At 39.4% G+C, this 25,575-nt stretch overlaps 2 protein-coding genes across 4 annotated transcripts in view; both read right to left on the reverse strand.

Annotated features, from left to right (window-relative positions):
* The window catches only part of LOC140372174 (leucine-rich repeat LGI family member 2-like), a 481,342-nt gene that overhangs the window by 330,542 nt on the left and 125,225 nt on the right, over positions 1-25,575 (reverse strand). The window lies entirely within an intron of this gene.
* The window catches only part of LOC140372022 (ADAMTS-like protein 1), a 111,165-nt gene that overhangs the window by 60,587 nt on the left and 25,003 nt on the right, over positions 1-25,575 (reverse strand). For all 3 annotated transcript variants that reach the window (XM_072459275.1, XM_072459274.1, XM_072459277.1), the window contains exon 2: positions 4,743-4,859. In XM_072459275.1, the coding sequence (XP_072315376.1) occupies positions 4,743-4,859 (117 nt within the window). The remainder of the gene's footprint in view (positions 1-4,742; positions 4,860-25,575) is intronic.

Below are 25,575 nucleotides of genomic sequence, written 5' to 3' on the forward strand. Positions count from 1 at the left end.
ACCCACAAACTCACACAGTAATTGTACTTTCAGAGCATTAGCAGTAGCAGCAGTAGCAGCAGTAGCAGTAGTAGCAGCAGTAGTAGCAGTAGTAGTAGTAGTAGTAGTAGTAGTAGTAGTAGTAGTAGTAGTAGTAGTAGTAGTAGTAGTAGTAGTAGTAGTAGTAGTAGTAGTAGTAGTAGTAGTAGTAGTAGTAGTAGGAAAGGCCATAACAGAATATTGCAGTCAGAGGTTGTTGTGATTGTAGTTGCCGCGGTAGTTGTAGTAAACATTGCAGTATCTGCTAAAAGTATTAGTACAGCAGTAGCACAAGTATTGAACACTAACTATATTTAGAAGTAAACTCAGTACTTTTTCTTCTCACTAAAGTATGTTTGCTACTGTGTAAGATTATTTCCCCATAACAATAGTTTCACTCATGGTTTAATACTCACGGTCGTCCCTTCTGCTCTCATATAAGAAATATTAAAAAGGAGACACTCAGAATAGCATTGTTCCAGAGTCACAGATGGTAATTGGCTGCCAGGAAAAACACTTGCCATCATAGAAAATAATTAATTTGGGGGAATATTGGGTAAGGGTGCTGGGAAGGTCAAAACTCCTGCCCACGGAGTAACAGGAGAATGTGCACTTCGGAGTTACACCTCCTGGATCTCTTGCTAATTAAGCTGAGTTTGTGTTTGCCCAGAATCAAGCTTAATATTGAACCAAGCCCAACATAGAACAGGGTTTGAGGGCGGAGTCACACCAGCAGCTCCTGGGAACCTTTTTGAGTGGAGCTGTAATGTTGTCATGTCGTTATTGTGTAGACAAAGGAGCTCTGAATGACTGACGGGATCGGCAGCTACAGATTCAGTCTGGATTTTGCCAACAACAAGTGAGTTCTGAACAATGATGCAATCCAAATGAAGGAATACTGTACATAAATAGCTACATGCTTGTTTCATTTTCACAACTTTGGCACACTATGAATATTTTCTGGAGTCTATCTTGTAACGTTTATTCATTGTTTTAAGTTAGTATTTTGATAATTAGGGTGAACACTGACCAATATTGTGTTAGAAATAGTAGAGTAGAGTTACAAGCTTATATAAAATGTGCTTAAATTGTAATTAAATGTACCTATCATCTGTAGTGTATAACAATCAAGTCATAATTTCTTGGTAAGGTGACTAATGTTATTTTGTATTAGTGTACAGTGCATCTGAAAATTATTCAAAGTGTGTCACTTTTTCCAAATTTTGTTACAGCCTTTTTCCAAAATAAATTCAATTCATTATTTGCCTCAAAAAATACCCCATAATGACAATGTGAAAGAAGGTCGTTTTAATTCTTTGCAAATGTATTTAATAAAACCCACAAAAAAAGCACTTGTACATAAGTATTCACAGCCTTTGCTCAATACTTTGTTGACGCATCTTTGCCACTTATCACAGCCTCAAATCTCTTGAATATAATGCTACAAACTGAAAACTATTATTGGGCAGTTTCTATCATTCTTCTTGGCAGAACCTGTCAATCTCTAACAGGTTTGATGGTGAGCGTTGGTTCAATGCCATTTTAAGATCTCTAATTAATGGGTTAAGTTTGGGCTTCTCAAGGACACACTCAAGGACATTCACAGAGTCGTCCTGTAGCCACTCCTTTGTTCTCCTGCTTAGGCTCGTTGTCTCTCCTCAGTCTGAGGTCCAGAGCGCTCTGGAGCAGGTTTTCATCAAGGAAGTCTCTGTAACTGCTGCATTCATCTTTCTGTTGATCCCAACAGTTCCTGATAAACATCCCACAGCCTGATGCTGCCTCCTCCATGCTTCCCTGTAGTGATGGGACTGACCAGGTGATGGGCGGGGCCTGGTTTCCTCCAGACATGACGCTGGCTGTTCAAGCTAAAGAGTTCGACTGAATTTACCACAAGTGGACTCCAATCAGTGGAAATACTTGAGCTCGATGTCATGGCAAACACTGTGAATGCTAATGTTCGTTTTTTGTTTTGTTCATTCTAAATACAATTGCTAATAATTCTAAATACCTTCTATCAAGTTGTCATTATTGGGTATTGTTTTTGAGGCAAATAATAAACACAATCCTTTTTGGAATAAGGCATAACAAAATGTGGAAAAAGCGAAGCGCTGTGAATACTATATTCCGGGTGCACTGCAGTAGAGTAAATAATATGTTAAAGAGTAGATATTAACTTTTGTCTGCTATATATTTATAATCTATGACACACTTGGATCATTTATTCATATTTTGGACATTTTAAATTGCAACATTAATCTAAAACAGCATAATATAAGAAGCTCGTCCACAGACTTCCAGTTTAAAACTGTAGCATTGAACTTTAACCCTTCCACTTACAGTAAACTTCATCACAACAAAGTGTCACGCTCCCGGACCATCCTGACGGTTCACGGTGACGAGCACACACATTTTTCATCTCTCTCAATTGTACTAAAATAGCTACGTAACACCACTGAATCCATTGTGTATCAGCGATTAAGAAAACAATTAGTATAAAGCTGAGAAATGTGTGATATAAAGCAGTGGCTGTGGGCAATAGTGGGAGCAAGGGCCTTAATGCAGAAAATTAAAGATGACTCAAACTTGCATGAATCACTCTAAATACAGCTTGGAGTGGGTGAATGAGAAGAGAAGGTTAAAAGCTCTGAAACGTCACACCTTAAATGTCTACTGACGGCTACTCTACCAATTAGTACTCCTCTGTAATTTATCTGTTGAAAGTAATTCACTCCAAATCATTTAAGTACAAAAATGGAGTGACGAGTTGAGTGAACCTCACAGTTGTTGAGCGGCTCCTCTCAGCACCACGGCGCAGGCTTCACTTGCACCTGCGTGTTAAGAGCACAAACTTGCAAAAAGAGCCACATTTATTCCCGTTTAGCTGAGGCAGGGATGGCACGCTTACAGCAAGTGGGAGTGCACGCAGTGTAAATACCTTTTCTGTGATCTTTGGGTTGGATTTCACCCTGAAGCAGCTGATGCATATTCAAAAAGTTTCTTGAGGTTGAGCTGTCGTAAATCACGGCGTTGCCTATTACACGACAAAATCCAAATGTTGTAAAAATTGTGGTTTTCGGACTGCGGTGCTCTAAGCTTGTAGCAGCGTTTTTCAATTCCTCACATCTAATGAGAGCTTCAAATGGCTTTTCCATTCGGCTACGCTCCATGTTACAGCCATAAAAACTAGTTAAACGCAGAGTTAGACCAAAAACACATTTTCAAAGCGAACAAGAATATTAACGCAAAACCCGACGGGGAATGTGTGCAGCAAGGTGACCTCCCGGCCTCCTTAAAACTAGACGCCGTAGGCTGCACGGCACAAGACGCTGTTCCCAAAAGCCTTTGCGAGCCCGCTTTGAACAGGGCTGGTGGCTGTTGTTTCAAAAGGACTACGACGGGCCGCTGTTCAAAGGATGTTTGATATTTGGAGAGGTTAAAGGCGACTCGATTCAGTGTCAAGAAATGAGACAAACATGTCCTTGGGATGAGACATTACACTAGATGCTATTCCTTAACACATAGAGAACACAATTCAACTTAGAAAATGAAACGACACAGAAATGTCAGACATTTGTGTGGCATGCTTGGGAGAAAACGCGGGGACTGATCACGCAAGCTGTGGTAAGCAGCTTACGTGATCCTCCTGCGTCTCACCCTGTTTTTTCCCATGCTGGTTGGTTTTATTAGATATTCTGGAATAGGCGGGTCACATTTCTCATTGGTCAGCCTCACATCAAGGCACTTGGTATTTTTCCGTAGAGATCAAGCCTGCAAGGGGGGGTGCAACTCCCCCCCTGGGGCAACACTCTTTGGCCCATCTTTATGATACCTTCACAAACAAATGCAGTTTGTCATATATTCACATTTTATCACATTAAGCAAAGACAAAGCCTGAGATATGTGTAGGTGGTGATTTAGCAGTTCTGAATGTGAGAATATGAAACTGCAAGAAAGATACAAAATAATCATAATAATAATACAGTTGATCAGTGGAAACACAGTCCTCTCGAAATGAGCCAGGACTGACTTTGAATCCTCAGGTTGAAAAATACTTACATTCAAGATTGATTGGGAGGTGGTGACTGAAAATGAAAATAATAAAAATAATAAAAAATTATAAAAATAAATAAAAAATAATAAAAAAATTACAAAGAAAATATATAAAACACCCTAAAATAGAGATGAGTAATCAAGGACATTTTTATATTTTTTATTTTTATTTTTTAAGACTTTTTTTTCTTATTCACTGAAGATTTTTAACTGCTCACGCTCAGTCTTCTTCAGAGTGTCACGTGATGTTGCTGTGACGGGTCTTGTCAGCTGATTTGTACAGGTTTTGGTGGTAGAGGCAGGACAGCAACGCCATCTACAGTATCCCAGGTGTGCGAGAGTAAAAAGGCCCCCTCCTCCCGGTTTATAGTTAAGTGAAGTTAAGACAACATCCCGTGACAACTCTGAAGAAGAAACTGTCGGATACAAAAAGCAAACAAACTCTGGTCTGCAAAAAAGACTACAAATTTTAAACAAATCCTGATAACAATTATTAGGTCATGAACAAATCCTAATTAAACATTTTTAATTGTGTAACTTCCATTCTTTATCACTTATAATGTGCAATATGCAGTGGAAAATTTGGATTTCTAACAGCTCAAATGACCTGTCGATGAAGCTGAAAGGCGGTGCTATTACAAGTATGTAGTAAATGCAGTGGGTTTTTGACTTACCGAGTCATCTGGCTTTTGGCTGCTGTCGTGGAGGGGCTCTTCAGGGAGGTGGTCCCGGCGAATCAGGGTAAACTCTCGAATGAAAACGGCGTCTTCGTTGTTGGTCGTAACACATTTCTAAAAGAGAGAAGAGGGGGTTGTGTTAGTGTTCAAATTTAGCTTGAATTAATGGTTTACATAGTTCAGCAAAGGTCTAGGCAGGGTACACAATGACACACAGTCTTAGCACAAAAGTAATGGTTTCGATTCCTGGCAGTTTACTTGTCCTCCCTGTGTTATTATATGGTTTTCCTCATGTTTCGCCTAAGAATCCAAATACATACATGTGTATATATCTTGGTAAATCTAAACTATTACGCATATACTGCAAATTGTATTAAACAAGTATAAAAATCAGACAGCAAACTCATTTTTCTCTGACTACGCTTGATTTTAATTTACTAAACTTTACACAAATGTTTTGACAGTCTGATTATGTGTTTGTCATGTCATGTCTTTGTCACTATTGTACTGAGGCCTAAGCTGAAAATTGCTGCAAAACAAATCTACCAACACATGCTGATTCCATAACACACAGTGTTATGGAATCAGCTCCCGACCCATGTTAAATATGCTACCACAGTCTCTTCATTTAAGTCCAGGCTTAAAACGTTCCTCTTCGAAATCGCTTATGGTCAGACTAGTTAGGAACAGAAACATAAACCCACAGCTTTAGCTACGCTGCCCTAGGAGTAACTATGCTGGGGGAAGTATGACAGCTTGAGCACTATCCTCTTCTTCTTCTGACTACTTATGCTATCAAACAATATTTATTTTTTGATTCCACTTGCAAACTGTTCACCGCCTTCTTTTCTTTCTCTCACTCCTGAGGACCTGTGGACCCAGATGCCCCTCCCCTGGTGAAGTGGTCCCTGCCCTGTGTGGACGGTCCCTCATCTGCCTGAGGAGTGGGTCCAGCTCGCCCCCGACGGTCCCTCATCTGCCTGAAGAGTGGGTCCAGCTCGCCTCCGACGGTCCCTCATTTGCCTGAAGAGTGGGTCCAGTTCGCCTCAGTCGGTCCCTCATCTGCCTGAAGAGTGGGTCCAGTTCGCCTCAGTCGGTCCCTCATCTGCCTGAAGAGTGGGTCCAGCTCGCCTCAGTCGGTCCCTCATCTGCCTGAAGAGTGGGTCCAGTTCGCCTCAGTCGGTCCCTCATCTGCCTGAAGAGTGGGTCCAGCTCGCCTCAGTCGGTCCCTCATCTGCCTGAAGAGTGGGTCCAGCTCGCCTCAGTCGGTCCCTCATCTGCCTGAAGAGTGGGTCCAGCTCGCCTCAGTCGGTCCCTCATCTGCCTGAAGAGTGGGTCCAGTTCGCCTCAGTCGGTCCCTCATCTGCCTGAAGAGTGGGTCCAGCTCGCCTCAGTCGGTCCCTCATCTGCCTGAAGAGTGGGTCCAGTTCGCCTCAGTCGGTCCCTCATCTGCCTGAAGAGTGGGTCCAGCTCGCCTCAGTCGGTCCCTCATCTGCCTGAAGAGTGGGTCCAGTTCGCCTCAGTCGGTCCCTCATCTGCCTGAAGAGTGGGTCCAGCTCGCCTCAGTCGGTCCCTCATCTGCCTGAAGAGTGGGTCCAGCTCGCCTCAGTCGGTCCCTCATCTGCCTGAAGAGTGGGTCCAGCTCGCCTCAGTCGGTCCCTCATCTGCCTGAAGAGTGGGTCCAGTTCGCCTCAGTCGGTCCCTCATCTGCCTGAAGAGTGGGTCCAGCTCGCCTCAGTCGGTCCCTCATCTGCCTGAAGAGTGGGTCCAGTTCGCCTCAGTCGGTCCCTCATCTGCCTGAAGAGTGGGTCCAGCTCGCCTCAGTCGGTCCCTCATCTGCCTGAAGAGTGGGTCCAGTTCGCCTCAGTCGGTCCCTCATCTGCCTGAAGAGTGGGTCCAGCTCGCCTCAGTCGGTCCCTCATCTGCCTGAAGAGTGGGTCCAGCTCCAGTCTCCTCGTGTCCGTCTGTCCGTCTGTGAGAGTCGGATCTCTCCTTCACTGGAACTCCTCCAGGTTTCTACGCTTTTTTCCCAAAGAGGTTTTTTTTGTAGTTTTTCCTGGCCGAGAAGGAGAGTCTAAGGACAGAGGACCCTGGGACATCGTCCCTCGCCACCACAGACATTGTCTGACTCCATCGCCACCACAGACATTGTTGATTCATTTCTCCCTGTGGCAGAGGCAACTGTTGTTGTGATTTTGGGCCTTACAAAAATAAATTGATTTGATTTGATTTGATTTGATTTGAACACGTACAAATAAGGTCAACTGAACTGAACGTGTTGCTTCATTTGGGCCATAACCACGCCTCTTTTGACAGCGGTGACTGTTGTGGGTCCAAGAAAAAACATCACCACAAATGAGATTAGATCCAAGAGGCGAAAGTAGCTCTGTACTGGGCGACGCAGGAAACACATGGCAGAACAGCCAGACCCCTATTTTCAAATACGCACAAGAGGATATAGGGGAACACAGCTGCTCTGCAATGGTGAATAGAGGTCCAGGGAATAGTAAGTACTAGTAAAAATGTGAGCAAGCTCACAAAGAAGTAATAACATTAGTCTACTGCAGTACTTTGGTCAATTACTTACTACAGCTATAAAGGTGAACACTAAAACTAGATTAGGTATTCATATTTATGTGACTGTCTATTATTAAATGAGAAACTTAAACAAACATACAAACAAGTGTAGGGCTGCAACTAACAACTATTTTAGTAGTCCAATAGTCAAAGATTATATCTATTACACAGTGACACTTTTACATTATGATACATAATACATAATTATATATATCATCAATATAATACATTATCTATTTCAGTATCTTTCTATATTTGAAATGGTTTATTTTTATTATGTTTAATTTAATATTTTAATAATAATAATTAATGCCACTGTCTTTGTTATAAAGGGTCATTTTATATATGTTTTTGAGTGAATATTCTAAAAACAACAACGATTATTTCTTATAGTTGACTCGTCACAATTAGTCGCTTAATTATCGCAACCTTAACGGTGTGTACTTTCTGATATGATCAACACCATGGCTACCATCAGTATGACTTTAATGTTCAAGTAAATGTATTTTCATACACAGAAACAGCAGTGCGATATGGGGCTTTGTGGGGGTCGTGGAATTAGCTGCGTACAGGGCCGGCCCAAGCCTTCAGGGGGCCCTAAGCGAAAACATTTTTGGGGGCCCCTCACCACGTCATCAGAATCAGTTTTATTGCCATTGTCAGTAAACAATTCACATATGGGAACTTTCTTCAACGCAAACAAAGCACCAAAACTCCAGGGCATCTGTTTGCCGGTTAGTTTATTCTCAGCACCTCACAAGCTCAAATATTGATAACTTAAATCCCACAATGCAACTTGGTATTCCGCTGACATCACCTCTACTCCCTGTACAAATTACACACGTCCCAGATATGTTTTTGGGCGTATTTGGGGGCGTTAAGGGTCGACAGCCACATTAGCCTGGGGGCCCTCCCCCAGAGATTTTCAGACCTTTTTGGGTCTTCTGGTGCATTTTAATGTGGTCCAGCCGGCTAAAGTAAGAGTAAAATGTTGAGGTTGTAATGCTATAAAATGATGATGTGATGAAACTGTACCAGGAGAAAATGACTAAAGCCAGTTATTAATACATTATGGTACTTAATTACTCAATACAATATTGGCTATGAAAAATAATTATGGTCAAATTGATTCATTTTAACTGAAAATGTAAAAGTAATAGTTATCCTTACTAATTTATCTTTTACAGCTCCCAACTGTTCCTTCTTGCCAAAGTCACAAAACAAGTTATATTAAATAAAAAAAAATAGCATAAGCATTGCTTGATTAACAATTAACACTGATAAAACAGAGCAAACATGTTATTCCCAGAGAATGAACAGAACGTGAAGTGAAGGTCCAAACCTCGCTATAGTGAAGAGACTGCGTTTCTGCAACTTTGCCACTTTTGTATGAAAATATATAGTATTATTCTATAACAGACGTAATTATAATATGTCTGGTTATTTTTCACTATCAATTTATTATAATTTATAACAAATAGTCTAATGATGCTTTTTAAATAAATTTAAATGTTTTATTGCTCTATTAAAAGTTAATTACAATATAAATGTTTGTTCTGATCAGAACACCACACACTGGACCTTTACGTTCCTCTCATTGCACTTTAAGAAGTCAAAGTAAAACAGACATCACGAGTCACGATTGATCTCACACATGGTGATGTGAGAGAGAGGGACGCAAACTCAAACCGCTCATCTCTGACTGAGGCTGGGGCCCGGGACAGGGGCCGCACACTGTTCACTCCAAAGTCTCACATCAGAGGTTCTGGACGAGACGGCGCTCGTCTGGACCGGATCTCCGCCTCTTAGTGACCCGGGCCATATACGCCCCTCACCGGCCTCACCTGCAGCTCACACCACCGGGCTGGTGTAAAATATTAAGCTTATTATCTTTCATTCAGACATATTATTGTGCGCGGGGCAGATCTCTCGTCGCCTCCAGCCTGAGCAAACTAACGTGACAGACTCGTGTTGTTTCAAACAGCAGCATTAACCGTCTCTTTGTAAGAGAAGTTCAATACCTGGAGAGTGTTGTTGAGTTTGCAGTTTCTTTACATCGTCAAGAAGCTTCTTCTTTCGTTTTTCGGCACCAGGAGATATATTCCTCTGGACATGAGGACCACGTTGTGTAGTGTTTATGTTTTGCTCTCGAGCTCCTCGCGCACAATGAAGTTGCCCAATCAGCGCAGGTTTGGTGTCTTGGTTGCCAGATTGTCATTACAAATAAATGCGGTTTGTGTGTTATATGTTACCGCTGTGTGCGCTGCCGCGCCAGCAGCGCTACTACACTAGTGGCGCACGCTGCGCTTGCACTTCGCATAAGACGGGTTGCCAGATTGGGGGCCCTACTAACGCCTCGGGGCCCTACGCGGCTGCTTAGTTCGCTTATAGGCTGGGCCGGCCCTGGCTGCGTAAGGAAAAAACAAAAGCGGTACTAAGCAACTACTGCAAAACTTGTGTCTGGGAAAAGTTCTGAAGGCTGACTTAAATAAGACGACCCGTGCTGGTCTGGAGCTGTCCACACACAGCTGCGTATCTACAGCCACTTTAAATACTCAGACGCATCTGTCTAAACACTGCAGTGGGCAACATGTGGGTAGTGTAGATTCTGGGTGATGAAAGGAAGTAGCCATGCTAAGATGATGTTTGTTTGCATAAGATAATAATATATTGGCTTCATGTGTTCAAGACAGGGTGTTTCTTTAGGCATTTGATCAGAAACAAAAGTTCTTTCCAATAGGGCTGAAACAAAACGTTTAACGTTTAAAGTTTATTTATTACAACTAATTGTCAATTAATGAATTAGTAGTTGAATAATTGTTGACTGGACTATACACAGACTCCAATAGATGCTATGTACAGAGAGAAGAGGTTTTGTGACTCGGGAAAAGCAATAAATACATCAAAATAAGTGTATTCGATGTCAGGATCTAACTGAGCAAAAATGTCAGGACCTTTTACAACCTGACAACTAATTAATGACTCTGAGAAAATAATTACCTGATTAGATGATTATCAGAATAATTGTTAGTTGCTGTTCTACTTTCTATAAGAAAAGGTTTTCTGCTATTTTCAGCCTGCAGAACACTGGCTTGTTAGATTGCACCTCATGTTATTCACTTTTTCTAGTTTATAACTGTTCCTCTCTTGGATTGCTTTTGAAACTGACCCCCACAGACCAGAAATAACCCCCAATATGGTCAATAAAATGAATAAAACTTCAAATCAGTGATAAAACCATTAGTGTAGTTTCTTGACAAACATAAATGTGTCTATTTTACATTTTTAAATATAATAGATTTTCAAAATGTGTAATAAATATCTGTCTTTTTTGTTCTTTTTTTAAATATTTTTTTTCTTTCTGTTCGTTGTGTTTTATGTTCTGTTTTGTATATTTGAAAACTGCAAAAATATGTATATGTATCTATGTATATACAATGTATAATAAATGTCACCATATCATATCATAATGTTATACCAGGAACATAGATTTTGGGTTTAGTTTTAAGCAATGGAATAAGCACCATTGATATTTCTTGAAGTGTCATAACAACTTTAACATCTTGCACCCTTGAGCCTTAAATGCATTTAGCACAATGTGAAGACTAATAACTATCACATCCCTCTGCACTGAACCAAGTCCACTCCATCACCGAAGCTGGGAATAAATGTTGCACGGCACCAATTCAAGTGTAAAACCAACAAACTACATGCTACATCTATGGAAAAACGCCAACTAAAATGTACTGAAAAGAAATTAAGCAGCCAGATGTCCTTGCTCAGGGCTAAATCGACGCAGCGTTCTGAAGAATAGTGATTGAGTTTCTCTTGAGACTTTGCTTCTGGTTTTTGACTTGTTTTCTCACACACTTTTAGACACAAAGTCGTTGTAAATCCGACAGCCACTTCTACTTTGGTTTTCATCCATCCTCCCACTCAAAGGCCTGATAAACTGAGCACGAATTATAAAACTTTTGCATGTACACAACATGCAAGAAATGTAATTTAGGTTATCGATGCTGTTGTATGGAGCATTTTATACAATTAAGAACAAGCCAACTAACTAAAAAACACTGTTATGCATATTCTTTAGGCAGCTGGTTAGCCTGGCGATACGCTCAATATATCGACCAACCAATATATCAATCCATCTCTATTATTTATGGAATATGTAATTTTTCAACAATTATTAGTGGTTTCTTTAATATGTGGTCTTATACTTCACCTGTAATCGACCATATAATTGCATATCAAAATTATGATATGCATATAATGTAAAAATATGTTCAAATGTATGATGTAGTGGCATTTAGGTCTATGTCAGACCTGGGAAAACTACGGCCCGCGGGCCACATACGGCCCGCTTGTCTTTATAATTTTGGCCAGCCAAACATGCCAAGTAATATAAAAAATAAAAAAAGATGTTCCCCTTAGGCCAGAACTGTCTAACATGTCTACACTTCTTAATAAAGATGACATGAAATGAATTAAATAATAGATTCAATAGCCTATATTTGACAGAAAAGTAATATTTTTTTCACACCAATGATGGCCGGCTCTCCGCTACTTGCCTGGATTTGAATATGGCCCTCGGAGGAAAATAATTGCCCACCCCTGATCTATATAATAAAGGATAAATAGTTCATGTGGTTTTGCCTGGAGGAATAAACGTTGATCCAAACATGTCGATTTTGCACATCCCACTAAATCAAATGTTAAAATGAACATGACAGAGGTTAAGCAAATACGCATGGATTTACGGACCAGCCGATCCCATTCACTGCGGAACTATTTCCACTGTGTGTCGAGTGACAACGTGTTAGAGCGAACGAACTACAGCGAACAAGTCGGCAATTCATTAGGCACCAAAAAAAAAAACGACTACCATTTCAAAGCGCAAGGAAGAAGAGAGGAAGTGAACTCTGGAGCAGGTCAGGCCTTCAAAAGCACATAATCAGCCATAATAACACCAATCTGATATTATAATTGAGTCTGCCTGTGACTTAGTGCCAGCTTCCATTCACTGCTTCGGTGGAAACTGAAGTGTACGAGCGAGTTTTGCCCATTCTAAAGGCCAGAACTTGGATTTATATTTCACGGACTTCTGCGTTTGATTAATAATACGTCCAATGTTTAGATAAGGACAAGCAATTCTCAAGACTGGCTCCTGTCTGGATGAAACTGATATTTTTGGTAATCCACTTTGAAGAGGATTTGTGTAAGCCTTTACTTAATACGCGTTATAATAGGAAACACTTTTTCTGCAGCGATCTATTCATAAAGTGTAAAACGGTGTGTCTTTTTGCAGTGTCCATAGATGGCTGGCCCCACACATTGATTCTTAAAGGGATTTTTCCACTTACCATAACGGAAAAGGTGGATTATGATGGACTTGACCCAGTATTTTTTTCATTACTGAACAAAGGCCTACAGCTACACTGGGATTTTGGAGAAAAATAAAGGTAAGAGTCACTGAAACCATGAAAAGTGTGGTTTAAACTAATGCTAAAAGAAATGAAAATGTTAAAATTGTGACTGTCACACTTGCAGTGTTACAACAAGTGAGCATTTTGGGAGCTTTAAAGGGCTTAATACAATTTTGTTTTCTTACAGCTTAACTATAAACTCCAATTAATATTCAATTTTTTTTTTTTTTTAACCAAAGTTGTAATTCATGGTCAAATTATATATTATTATACTTTTTATTCTATTTTCAGTGTGTGTTTCGCCTTAAACTATGACATGTGCAGATCACTATTTAATATATTGTTACTTATAAACTGCAATAATGATATAAAATGGTATACTAATAATAAAAACAGGTCCATTGATTTCAAAACTGCAGAACAGATTTCACTGTGACATTTCACTGTAGCAAGCAGCAGATGTTCATTTAATTATATGATTCAGCACTCGAGCCTCAGACGCAGAACAATACACTCAAACCGCCATAAATCAATAAAAATCCAACTTACGATAAGAAAGAAATGCTCATAAAAATGTGTTTTGATGTGTTCAGTTTTGCAGTCTAATTGTCAATATGCTTTGTGTGCTCTAAACTTTAATAAAGCAATTAAATTAGGTTACTGTAATCCCTGTTAGAGATAAATGGCTTTCTACGTGTTTGTTAACAGCTATAATTAAGACTAGATTGTATTTGCACATATTAGGCTAATCAAATAAGTTACTGATGCACATTTTTCAGTTTCTTTGTATGTCCAATTTCACTCAGAGATTTACCAGACCAATAATTAAATCAGACTTTGGCCTCTACACTCACGTACAAAGAGGAGAAGAGGAGCCGACACATAGAAGTAGCAGTGTAATGAATCTACAGTCAATGTTTCTGCTGATCCCATGTCTCCTCTCCTTCTCTCTTCACAGTTCCACTACTGTCTCCAGTGCCGTGCGTTGACAAAGTGAGCGTTTTCCTGGCGCTGTCAGCACATGTGAGGCACTGACACAGAGTTACGCCCATGTTTAAATGTCTCGCAGCTACAGTGGTACTTTAATAAATGATGCGTGAACACTTACTGCCGACCTGCCTCTCAAACCAAAAGATATGTAACAGAATACTCCTGCAAGGCGGTACTTTCCATTTCTTTTACTGTTACTTCTGGACATCTCAGAATATAATACAAAATATTTTATCAATAGCAATATATATGTGCGTATTTTGTATGTATTGAAAAAAGCTTTATTCAGATTGTATTACTACTATATTAGTATTTTTTATCCCTTCATTTGTAAATGTATAGTTACATACATATAGAAACTTACTAGGATTGGCTGTTATACAAAATTACATACAGTAAATAGGGCCGGGAATCACAGGGTCCCTCACGATTCGATACACGATACAGGGCTCACAATACGATAACATCAGGATTTGGCGATAAATGTGTGAATAAATAATCAATATATTGCTCTCGATATATTCTACGGTATATCACAATTTTTTAAAGATACATTTTAACAACTTTGTTAAATCCCAACCTGCGCCAACTAAAAATGAAATACACCCATTTTAATCATCAAAACAGTCAAAATGTCAAATGTTTTGCGTACACATGTTTCCTTTCTTTAAAAAAGCGTGTTAAACAACCAAATGACTCATGGCGAGATATCGATACAGCAGCCCACGATATCGATAGTGTATCACCAAAGTTAGTATCCCGATATATCGATATTTTGATATTTTGGCCCCCAACTGTAAACCTGTGTATAACAAACTGAAAAAATGTAAAAAGGGAAATACTGAATTTTCTGATCTGAATCTGATTTAATTTCCATTTCTTTCATTTAGATCCCAAATGCACAGAAGCTAAAGTTTGGTGATTACAACTAAAAGATAAATGATAGACAAAAGTGAATACATTTATCATACAAGTTATCAAGAATTGTTTTTGTATCATCATATTGATTATGCTGAACTGCACAAATACCTTACTTTACCGAGGTTATATTTTGTGTGGAGCACAAAAACATGCATTGAGTAAAATGCACACTCGTAGATTCGACCAGATTTTAATGAGGAATGTTTTACTCATTCATATTGATCATCTTGCTACAGGACAAGCTAAGTTATGCATTTACAGTATATGATCGAAGAGAGTGGCGCATTATCTCCTTAAAAGGAAAACTAGCACGTCAGATGAATGCCTTGTTCAATGATAAGGCTTTACAGTGACTTCACAGGAAGCGGTTAAGACGTCAATACCTGCATTAAAATGTAGACTTTGACCACAAAAAGGTGCTACTTAGCTGCAGCGGAAACACATACTTCAGTCCATCTCACAACCCATGAGAGACAGAGAACAACTGGAACAGACAATAACAAGCACAAATGTGAGGGGTCTACCAAGGCATCTGAGAAGACACCGCAATGGAGTGGATCATACCATTCCAACTTCATGCCACCAACTCTGTCGTGGGAAAATCTGCACAAAAACGGAGCTCCAAAGACTGGTTTCCTCCAGAGTTTGCACAATTGAGACAGAGGCTGCACACCAGGATAAGAATAATAGACAATAATCTTTGTGAATTTAAGGACTATGGCTGCAACATGGAACAAGTGGATTTGACCCAACAAGAGTAAATGGTACATCCTGTATTTTGTGACACAATATGTACATTTTTGTAATACTCAGTTTCAAATCCAGCTAGTTACGAGCTGTAATGTCCTTCAAAGCCATGTTTTTGCAATCTTTCAGGTTTTGAATTGTGTTCATGTTCACCTGATATAGCCCTGTTGATCACGCTTATTTACACGTTTAATCTAGTCCCAGATTGCTGTATATTCTTATTGTTTGGTAATCAGTTTGTTCTAGTATGTTTAGTTTGTTTGAAATGTAGTTTGGGCTGTTGTGGATTGCTTATATAGAGAAATATATTACAATTGTTTAGCAATAAGGGCCTTGATTAAATGACATTAAGTCTGAGCATGTGTCACCTGTTGTTCCAAGCCCAGTAAAGACGCACGTGTGACGTAAGCAAAGGGTGTGTGAAGTTAAGAAGATCATAAACCACATATTCACTGACAATTAGAATAAAGGATTGGATTGTTTTCCTGTTCATAGTTTGTTATGTCTCATCAAGTGTACGTCAATGACTAGAAGAACTGGTCTGAAGACACATCTCAAGCACAAACATCATGTGGTTTTGTAAATATGCAAAAACCACAACAACTTTGCTATCCAGTGCACTCTTTTCTCATCGCTCAATCCATGAAAGACTTTGAACCACTACGACTAAAGAAAAAAGAAGTCTACAGATGACCGCAAACAGTCCTGACAATGAAATGGATCATTTCACCTGAATATAGCAGCATACAGCGTGTCTTTGAAAACTATGGGATCAAATTTGCACAGAGAAGGAGTTCTAAAGACTGGTTTCCGCCAGAGATGGCCCAAATGAGAAGCTTGGAACACAACGGGATGTTGTTAATGGACATTTGGATATTTGGACAAAAGCAAGGTAAATGACATGGTGTGGAGCTGGCATAACTCACAAAACTGTTTTATTTCCTCTGATTTGACCATGATCCCAAAGTGCAAAACAACGAGATTACAGGAGATCATGCATTTACAAATATTTACACAAAAAAACACCTGTAAACAGTGTATTTATCAGTAAAAAGGAACAGTTAACTACAAATTCAAACCAAAGATAACTAAGGTTTGAACATACAGAAATATATCAGTTAAAATAGTCGATGACATAACACTAAACTACCATAATATAGTTAATGTTATCCACCACAAGTCTAGTAAACAACAAAACACTGGGTTATTATATGGCAATTCAATGACAAAATTGTATTGTTGACATAAGAAAAGGGAATGTGATATTGAGGTATTGTGTCTTCATCCACCCACCAAAGTTTCTTATTGATTTACTGACAGAAAAGCCACAATTTACAATGACTCAAACTGTTTATGTTTTTCTTTCAACAGGTGCTCAACAAGTCACTGACAGAAATGGACTGAAGAATCAAGAATGATCTGGCGCTATCATGTTATAACAATTACAATAATGTAAAAATGGTAAGCAGAATGTGCAGCTATAATAAAAGCTATATTTTTTATAATAATACCTGTACATCATTTTGGTGATAAGCTGTGGGGGCATTGCCTAAAAAGACAGCACAACAATGAAAACTTCTCCACAGAAGCCGCATGTTACTGTATCAAGTGAACTATGTAGTAAGAAAAGTGAACAATTTACTGAACAGTCAATAAAGTATCAACTCAAAATATTTTCCCCAACATAAATCAGTTCTTTTCATTCATCCAGTTTATTCATTTTCTACCGCTTGTTCCCGTTGAGGGTCGCGGGTGACTGGAGCCTATCCCAGTGACTTTGGGCCTTAGGCGGGGCACACCCTGGACAGGGGCCAGCTCGTCGCAGGTTGATAAAATCCAAAAATCACCACAGAATCTGACTTTTGTAAATGCTGTATGTGACCTGTACAATTGGATTGATTCAATTTAAGATATTGCTAACTTAAACTTGCCGACTACAGCAAGAAAAAATGCTCTGCAGTCCAGAAAGTATTTCTGCCCATAGAGCGCAATGTAAAAACAAACTGCTCTTGTTTTAGCTGACAAGCCACCTAAAGGTTTTTGCCTATTTTCATATTAACATTTTTCCAGTTCAAAATCCTTCAGTTTTCTTAAAAACACCTTTTAAATCTTAAGTTTCGGCTCATTCTGCTTCACACTGCACCACTTTAGCAGCTCTACTTAGGTCAGAGTGCTCACGTAGTACGCAACTCTGCGTCACTTGATGCTACTTCCGGGCCGCACAGCAATCGGATGTACCTGGAAAAGGCTAAACTGGCTCATTGACTTCAGTGGACAGCCATTTTGCTCCCTGGGACTTGATCTCATGGATGTATTATATTAACTGGATAAGGCCCGCCCCCTCTGCCCGCGATCCAAATGGAGTAGTGGCCGCTCCGCTGTAAAGCAGCCTCAAGGCCCAGACCATTCAAAGAGTTTGGCTTGTAAAATTACCGACAGTGCTCAATTCTTTTTAGTCTAAAAACAAAATAGAAGGAATTTAATTTCAAATCCTCAAAATCACATGTTTGACATTACGATGAACAGTGTACAGTAATTTGCTGTCGGCATAATAGCTACCGTTGTGCAAAGCATCATGGGGAAAGACCCAGAGCTAGCTCCACAACCAGGAAGTAATATGAAGAAGAAGAAAAAAAGGAAGTAATATGGAAGTGATTTTCTTGGCGACATGTGCCGATGAGCACACGCTTGAATGGACCGCCATCTTGTCCCCCGGGGGTTACTTGAACCAGGGTCTTATGTGTGCAGTTACTTTTTCCAAGATGGCGGCGCATTCATCACATAGTCTACAGCGCCCTCTATTGGGCACATATGGTACCGCTCAGTTAAACCACAACGAACAAAAATGTAATTTTAATAAACAATGTTTTTAAAATTACTTCTTGTAACAAAAAATTAGCAATTTAGCGCATTTTACAGATTAAAATTTTTCCTAAACGCAACTTTATTTTTCTTCATCCTTTAAGTTGCTCAAATGTGTCTTTGTGGCTTTACTTTAGAGTGTTTTCTCACCACAAACGATCATCCAATGCAAACAGACACCAGATACTGTAATGTTCCCACTGTCCGTGCCCTCTCCATTAATCACAATGACCAGCGGATGACTGCAACTTGACCAGTCTTAAGCTAGCATATTGGCAAAGTACTATATTTCCTGTTAAGTAGACAGTCTTCTGTATCTACCTCTGTATCTACCTGCGTTGCATCAATGGAATTTCCCCATGTGGGACAATAAAGGAATATCTTATCTTATCTTATATTTCCTGTTAAGTAGACAGACTGGCCCACCTGCTCGGCAAGTATGTGGCTTGAATAAATATAGAGCATTAAAACCTATTGTAGAAGGTTTTTTTTAACTACAGTATGTCTCAGTAGCGAAACTATTCATGTTAAAGAATATTGAAAAGCTATTATACCTTTTAAAGATAATTTGGATCAACCATAGACAAAGAAATGATTGTTGCTACATGTTTTCTAAGCGTGTTGATTATTCTTGCTTGTAGGGCTACACAATAATGGACATTTTTGCAATAGGTGATATGATTGTTTTATATAATATTAGAGTGATTTTGATCTTTGAAGATGTAATTTCAGTTAAATTAAAACAAAACCTTAATTTATTAGTCAAACTGCCTCAGAATAAAAACTTAAGACAGACAAAACCATGAATAAAATAACTCTTTTTGTTTTAATTTAATGTTTTAATTAAATTTCTTTCAGCTGGAGAACCATGATATTATTGTGATATATTTAGTTAGGCGGAGTAAAGATATTTAATTTAGCATTATCCAATATAGCAATATCAAGTGATGTACTGTGCAGCTTACTTTCATTTACCATGATAGTTGTCTAAAATTATGAAAACATACTCAACTGGACAAAACATTTTTAGAAAAATGATCATGTAGCCTAAAGTTTTGTGAGAATTTCAAATATTACTTTTTGGATTTGTAATTGCAATTATGATGGTTTATTTTGCCATTTCAAACAGAAAAGAATCATCCCATTGTATCTAAAAAATGTAAATAATTATAACTGTATTTCATTGTGCAACCCCAAACTCAGCCCTGCACGACCCTCACATTTAGACCAGTGAACTCTCAATAGTGAACAATCAAAGGTTATATCATTATTTAGGAATAACAAAGTATTCAAGAGTTCACATTGAAATTTGACTTATTCCCAGCCTTAACTTTGCAACGTCTCACCCCGTAAATTCAGCCTCTGTTCTCTGCAAAGGCATGGAGCGAGTTAAGAGAGATACCATGTCCAGACACATCACTTGTCATTTCCTGAAACATGCCAGTCCTTCCTGAGGAGACTTTTTGAACAGGGAACGCTTTGGATTTGAATCATGGATTAAACAGCTCTTATAAAAGGTACGACGGTGACAAGAGCCAGAGTGAAATTCTCTTTGATTTAGACCAACCGAGCAGACTTGGTTGGTTCCTTGTCTGAAGTGCAGCAGTAGTCCCAGGTTTAGTCCTCGTTTTGTTAAATGTGGTGCGTATTATTGCAAGTATGTACCCAACCTTACCTTATTTGGCCGAGATTTGATGCCAAAACTGCACAAAAATGAAAACATATCCTCAGATGGATTTGACCTGGGAATCATTTGTCTACTAAAAACTCCTCCATGCTGTTTCTGCCTCCTCTCGTGCCCACTGTAGAGACAAAAACACCATTTATCTATGCGAGCGCTGCTTCTGCCTATGATAGATCTCACAGCGCTGTGGATAATGGCCGTTCCACCGTGTAACACCAACAGAGGGTTATGTTAAGCATCACTCAGGTCTCGTGTGGAAGCTGCTATACGTCGGTGAAAGAGTACGAGGGCAGGTAAAGGTGAGCTCATTCAAGCATTAAATTGTGAAGAGGAAAAACATCACGGCTGCAGCTGAATGGCTGTATGTTGGTTTAGCAAATTTTTGGGTCTAATTCATTTGTTCTGGCATCTGTCTCCCAATGTACATATGCAGACAGGAGACGGAGGGTTTTTATACAGTTTAAGTGTTGTACTAAAAGAATAACACACTTGTAGGGCACTGTTATTTCACCTAAATTAGTTTAGAATCGATTTTGTAGTACATAGGGCTAACAGTAAAAGAACTGGTGATAACAGTAGTAGTAGTGGTTTATTTTAGCTTATAGGACTAGCTACTCTACACACTTTGAAACAGAAATGTGGGTTTGAAGCTATTACAACTCCATCCTCAGACCCAAACTAGATTAAAAAGTAAAACAAAAGACATTAAGGCTAATAACACGGGTATGTTAATAAGTGCATTAAAGGCTTGAAACTAATTATTTAAGGTAGTTCAATGGACAGATACTACTCACTGTGTCTCTAACAATGTGTGTGTTGTGTCAGTGCAGTTATTAACTTTAAACCGGTCCCACTTTACCAACTTTACTAATGCTGGGAGATCTGAACTGACAAAACGCTCTCCCAACTGAGCGGCCACCGCCTACGCCTCTGATCCAAGACACGTTTGCAGCATGGAATGAAATGTCACACGTGAACAAAGCCAGTCCAGTTTTCCCCCGATCATTCCCAGTCATAGCTTTTCCCCTGACCTTACACTGAACAATACCAATTTATGATGTTTAACTACAAGAAAGCAAGTACAAAGCAGGTTTTCGAATCAGCCAATGCAACATATACAGTTGAATTGACAGTAGAGTGTAACATCTGTCCGCCTTCATCGTATCAGCCAGTGGAGGGATTCATATGGACAGCTGGCTCTGGCTCTACACTACAGGCCAGAGAGTTCAGACTGGACCGTGAGCTACATCTGCTGCTGCTGTTGCTGCTGCTGCTGCTGTAAGACTGATCCAATACATCAGGCCGATTTCACACAGAAGTGACTGGATGATGGATGAGAAAACCCAGCAGAAAAACGCTTAGCAGCATTTCATCTTGGTTGTTCGACGCAAGGTACAAACCGTTTTCATCGCTAGGCCGCAACAAAAACAACAAATTATTAGTTCTGCAGAGGGTGATAATTGTTTAGTTGGGTATATGTGCATTCAGATTTTAAATATTCAATAAAAACATGGTTTCAACTCATTCTCGTCGACCCAATCTTGTATTTTGTCTTCTCTTTGGGGATTATTATCTCATCCCACCCTTAAATTCTCACACGGAGGACTATTTTACAAGCATTCTGGTTAACATCATTGTAACGTTCAAATTAAAATGATCTTGTGTCTGGCGAAAGTTGTTTTCATAAGAAACAGGCAATGTTTTAGGTTAAAAGCTTTAAAAAATGACATAAAATTAAGCCAATTTAATGAATCTCATAAACCATTCAATGACAATATTATGTCCGCAGCGCATAAGGCAATTGCAAAACACTGATACAACGTCGGGAAAACCCCTGAATCAAAACCTGTGTCAGTCGTTTCTCAAATGCATGTCTGGCATTTTATTTGCTTCTTTGCAATTACAGTTAATTCCAGTCAGCTTCCATTTAATTTTGAGAATATTGCCTTTTGCGGGTGAGAAAAGGGTTTTTGAGTGTACCACGGAAATTTGATGGTTGGTGCAACATCTGTCAGGCCTGTCAGCAATGGGCCGAACAGAGGAACACTCTCTTCATACAGATATCAAAGGAAGCCATGTTTTGAACTATAAATAATGAGATAAAAGAGCTGTGGACATGCGAGTCAGTGAAGCCTAAAAGATGGACTGTACTTGTATCTCGTAGATAAGAAAAAGTGGATTAAAATTGCCTTGTGTAGCATCCAAGAAATAAAGGAGGAGGCTTATTCTTGTCAATTATATTTGATGTACTGGTTCGAACTGACCTGGAAGCTTTAATTAAGAGAAAACACTGGGAATTTGCTATCTTGAATGGAAACATATTGGGTCTTACAGTTTCCTATTGCGTTTTATGATCGTCTGCAAAAAAGACAGCCTTAAAGCGTGTAGTTAATTCTCAATGTTAAATTACAGGTCTTTTTAGTGAACTGGCAAACATTGTGTTTATAATGCATCAGACCAGACCAGACCAGACCTCCGAGTAGACCGATCCATTAAGTGCTATTTTCCAGAAAAGCTCTTAATCTGGCATCATTTTCGTCACCGCTGTGCTCAGGAGCCCGTTCAAATTAAACCTTAGCAGAGGAACAGTGAAAATAATCAGAAATAAATGGCCATCCATGTCGAAAAGCAGTGCTCCAATCCCTACTTATAGTTTCCCAATTTGTCTTTGCCCAAAGCTACACGTCAAAATTTACATACAATTCTTGCAGCATTCCTTCGCCCAAATCAAGCCTTTCATTCTGTGGAGCTGCCCAGCAAATAATCTTGATTTCCATATTCTGTTAAAGTAATGATCTCATTTAGTTGGCAGTGAGGAGCGCTGAATTGCTGCCTGCCTCTGGTATGGCATCGTTATACAGTCCTCTTTGCCTCATTATCGATGATTGAATGGTCACAGCAAACTGGGGGGGAAAAAAATGGAAATAATTTGTCTGCTTTGTGCCAGTCAATAAAGTTCTCTGCATAACATTGCGGTTGCATGTCTGCTCCATTTTACTACCATGTGTTCTGATTAAAATATTGACATCACATATGGCGAGTCCTGCTCGCCATATGTTGCTGCTGGTACATCAAAAATTGCTGATACTACGTTTTGGTTTCCTCTAGTCAATTATGGAGTTATTATTGTTCGGTCGGACGTGCAAATTGGGGAATAGTGTCACACGCAACGGACGGGATGTCGGGAGCAGATGCAGTCATCCCAGAGAGCGCCACGCAGCAGTATATAGTGATATTTGTCTTAATATTGTAATACACTTACAGTAGTGCGTTCATTTCTGTTGTGTTATGATTGCTGATAACTTGACTTCTCTATTGTTGTGTCTAAGATAAGATAAGATAAGATAATCCTTTAATGTCCACACAAGGGGAAATTTTGTTGTTACAATCCAGTAGATACAGAGGGAAGGACAGATTATAAGAAGTTTCAAAAAAACACTCTTAATAGAAGAACTCCTATGAACAAAACAAAAAACTCTTATTAACAAAACTCCTCTCATATCTTAATAGAGTATGGAGGGAGAAGAAACTAAAATAAAATAGATAAATAAAATAAAAAGATAAAGATAAAAATAAAGATAAGATAATAATAAAATAATAATAATAAAATAAAGTAAAGTAAAAAATAGCTAGCATAAGACTAAATAATACTAATAGTAAGTAAGTAAACAAAATAAAAACACTCTTATTTACATCAGTTGTATAGATAGGGTAAAGCCTCAAGCTAGTTAAATGCATTCAAAACACAGTAAATCGAATCCACATTTATGACATAGTTTACCTTTTAATGTTTACTGTCATTTTATGTTTTGTATATTTTGTGGTGATTACAAGCGAAACCCACAACCACCTACAAAACACAAAGGGCTAACAAGATGATACTCTTGTACAGGGTGACCTCCTCAGACTTATAAGGCTGCATGAGCCATCTTTTTTCTAACAAATGAGTATATTCTGTTTTGCAGCATTGTAGTGTAAAAGCAGAACAAAAACGAGGCCACTAACACGCTGTCTTCAAGTAATTGGAAAATATTGTAATTATTGCAAACCTGTCAGAAAAAGACATGTGCGTCGATATATGATGGCTAAGCCTGCTTTACTTTTCCATCTGAAAAAGCTGTTCTAAAGCTGCGCTCGGGGGGAAAAGATCCATGCATGTGAACATTAGCAATGTGCCAGAGGGTTTGTGAGAGACAGGAACAAGTTAGAGAGTTAGAGAGATATAAATACCTACTTCCTCCTTTCTCGCTTTGAAAATCAGATACACAAGCTTTATTTGCCCGGAGGAAATTTGTGAGTGATTGCATTTCTTCATGCACGAAATCGCATGTAAAGGGGAAAAAATCACCATAAATAATGTGTAATCATTAGGTAAAACAGATACCTTGTCAGGATAAGATGCACAGTTTCCGAACGTTGAGATAAGATCTAAAATATAACTAATGCCAACAACATGTCAACAACAATCTGAGTGAAAGGTTAATATGCGATTATTGCTTCGACTTGTGTGACAATGGTGCCAACGTAAAAACTACCCCAGCATCTCTGTCATACTTGTGTAATTGCTTTCAAGAGGGGGAATGCGGTGATGAATGACATGGCTGACACTTGGGCCGGAGCCAAAATGGCGTCTGTAGCAGCAGGATCGTAGCGGCGGATGAATCGCGGGGAGAAGGAGATCTTGGCTCATTTCGTCCTTTGCATTCCCGCTGTATTAAAGACACAGATGAGAGCTCCTAAACACGTCCAGGGGAGATTTACATGGCACCTCGTGTGTGTCCGACCCTGTTTATTTAACTTTATGTACTGTGCACGTCTCCCCAAGTGCCCTGTGTAAATTATCTATCGGTATGTTTATTTTGTCCCTGTCATAGTTTGCCCCAATGCACTGTAAAAAGAAAAATGAAGCTGTACGGTATGTACAGTATATTGTTATACGACATTTTTTAGACCATATACTTTTTGCCAAAATGTTTTGTAAGCATTTGAAGAAATCAGTAAAGTAGTGCACAAATGCATGGCTTTTAGCCTATATTTACCTGCACTTAACCACGGCTTAACCCTCGTGCCCATCTGAACCCTCACAGATGCATAGGTTAAAAACACTTTTTTTTTTTTTACTATTTATGTTATAAACATAAAATAACAAAAACATACATAAAACAAACAAAGACATACAAGTGTAGTGTCTACTACAGACACCTGTGGGCCATCCAGAATGAAAACCATAGCCTGACTATGTTTTATCTCACATAATGTGAGCGCTGTAGTGCATCTGGTATATTATATTTTATTTGTACTTTTCCCCCCCAAGACAGACCTGAATGCATGTCACTTTGCTGTTCGTGCTGGCAGAAGTCCGAGCGTGTCAGGATGAAACACTGGATGTGTGTGTGCGGAACACAGCGACACTGCAGTTTGTGTGATGCAAAGGGCAGATGACCCGCTGGGCACGTAGGTGCACCCACAAGGGAACGGCAGGACCGCCGCTGTGTGTGTTGTGTGTGTTGTGTGTGTTGTGTGTGTTGTGTGTGTTGTGTGTGTTGTGTGTGTTGTGTGTGTGTGTGTGTGTGTGCGTGCGTGCGTGCGTGCGTGTGTGTGTGTGTGTGTGTAAAGCGGACCC

The sequence above is a fragment of the Eucyclogobius newberryi genome, unplaced genomic scaffold (genome assembly GCF_026437365.1).
Source record: "Eucyclogobius newberryi isolate DKJ021-1_F unplaced genomic scaffold, fEucNew1.0.hap1 SCAF_22, whole genome shotgun sequence".
NCBI classification, from domain to species: domain Eukaryota; kingdom Metazoa; phylum Chordata; class Actinopteri; order Gobiiformes; family Gobiidae; genus Eucyclogobius; species Eucyclogobius newberryi.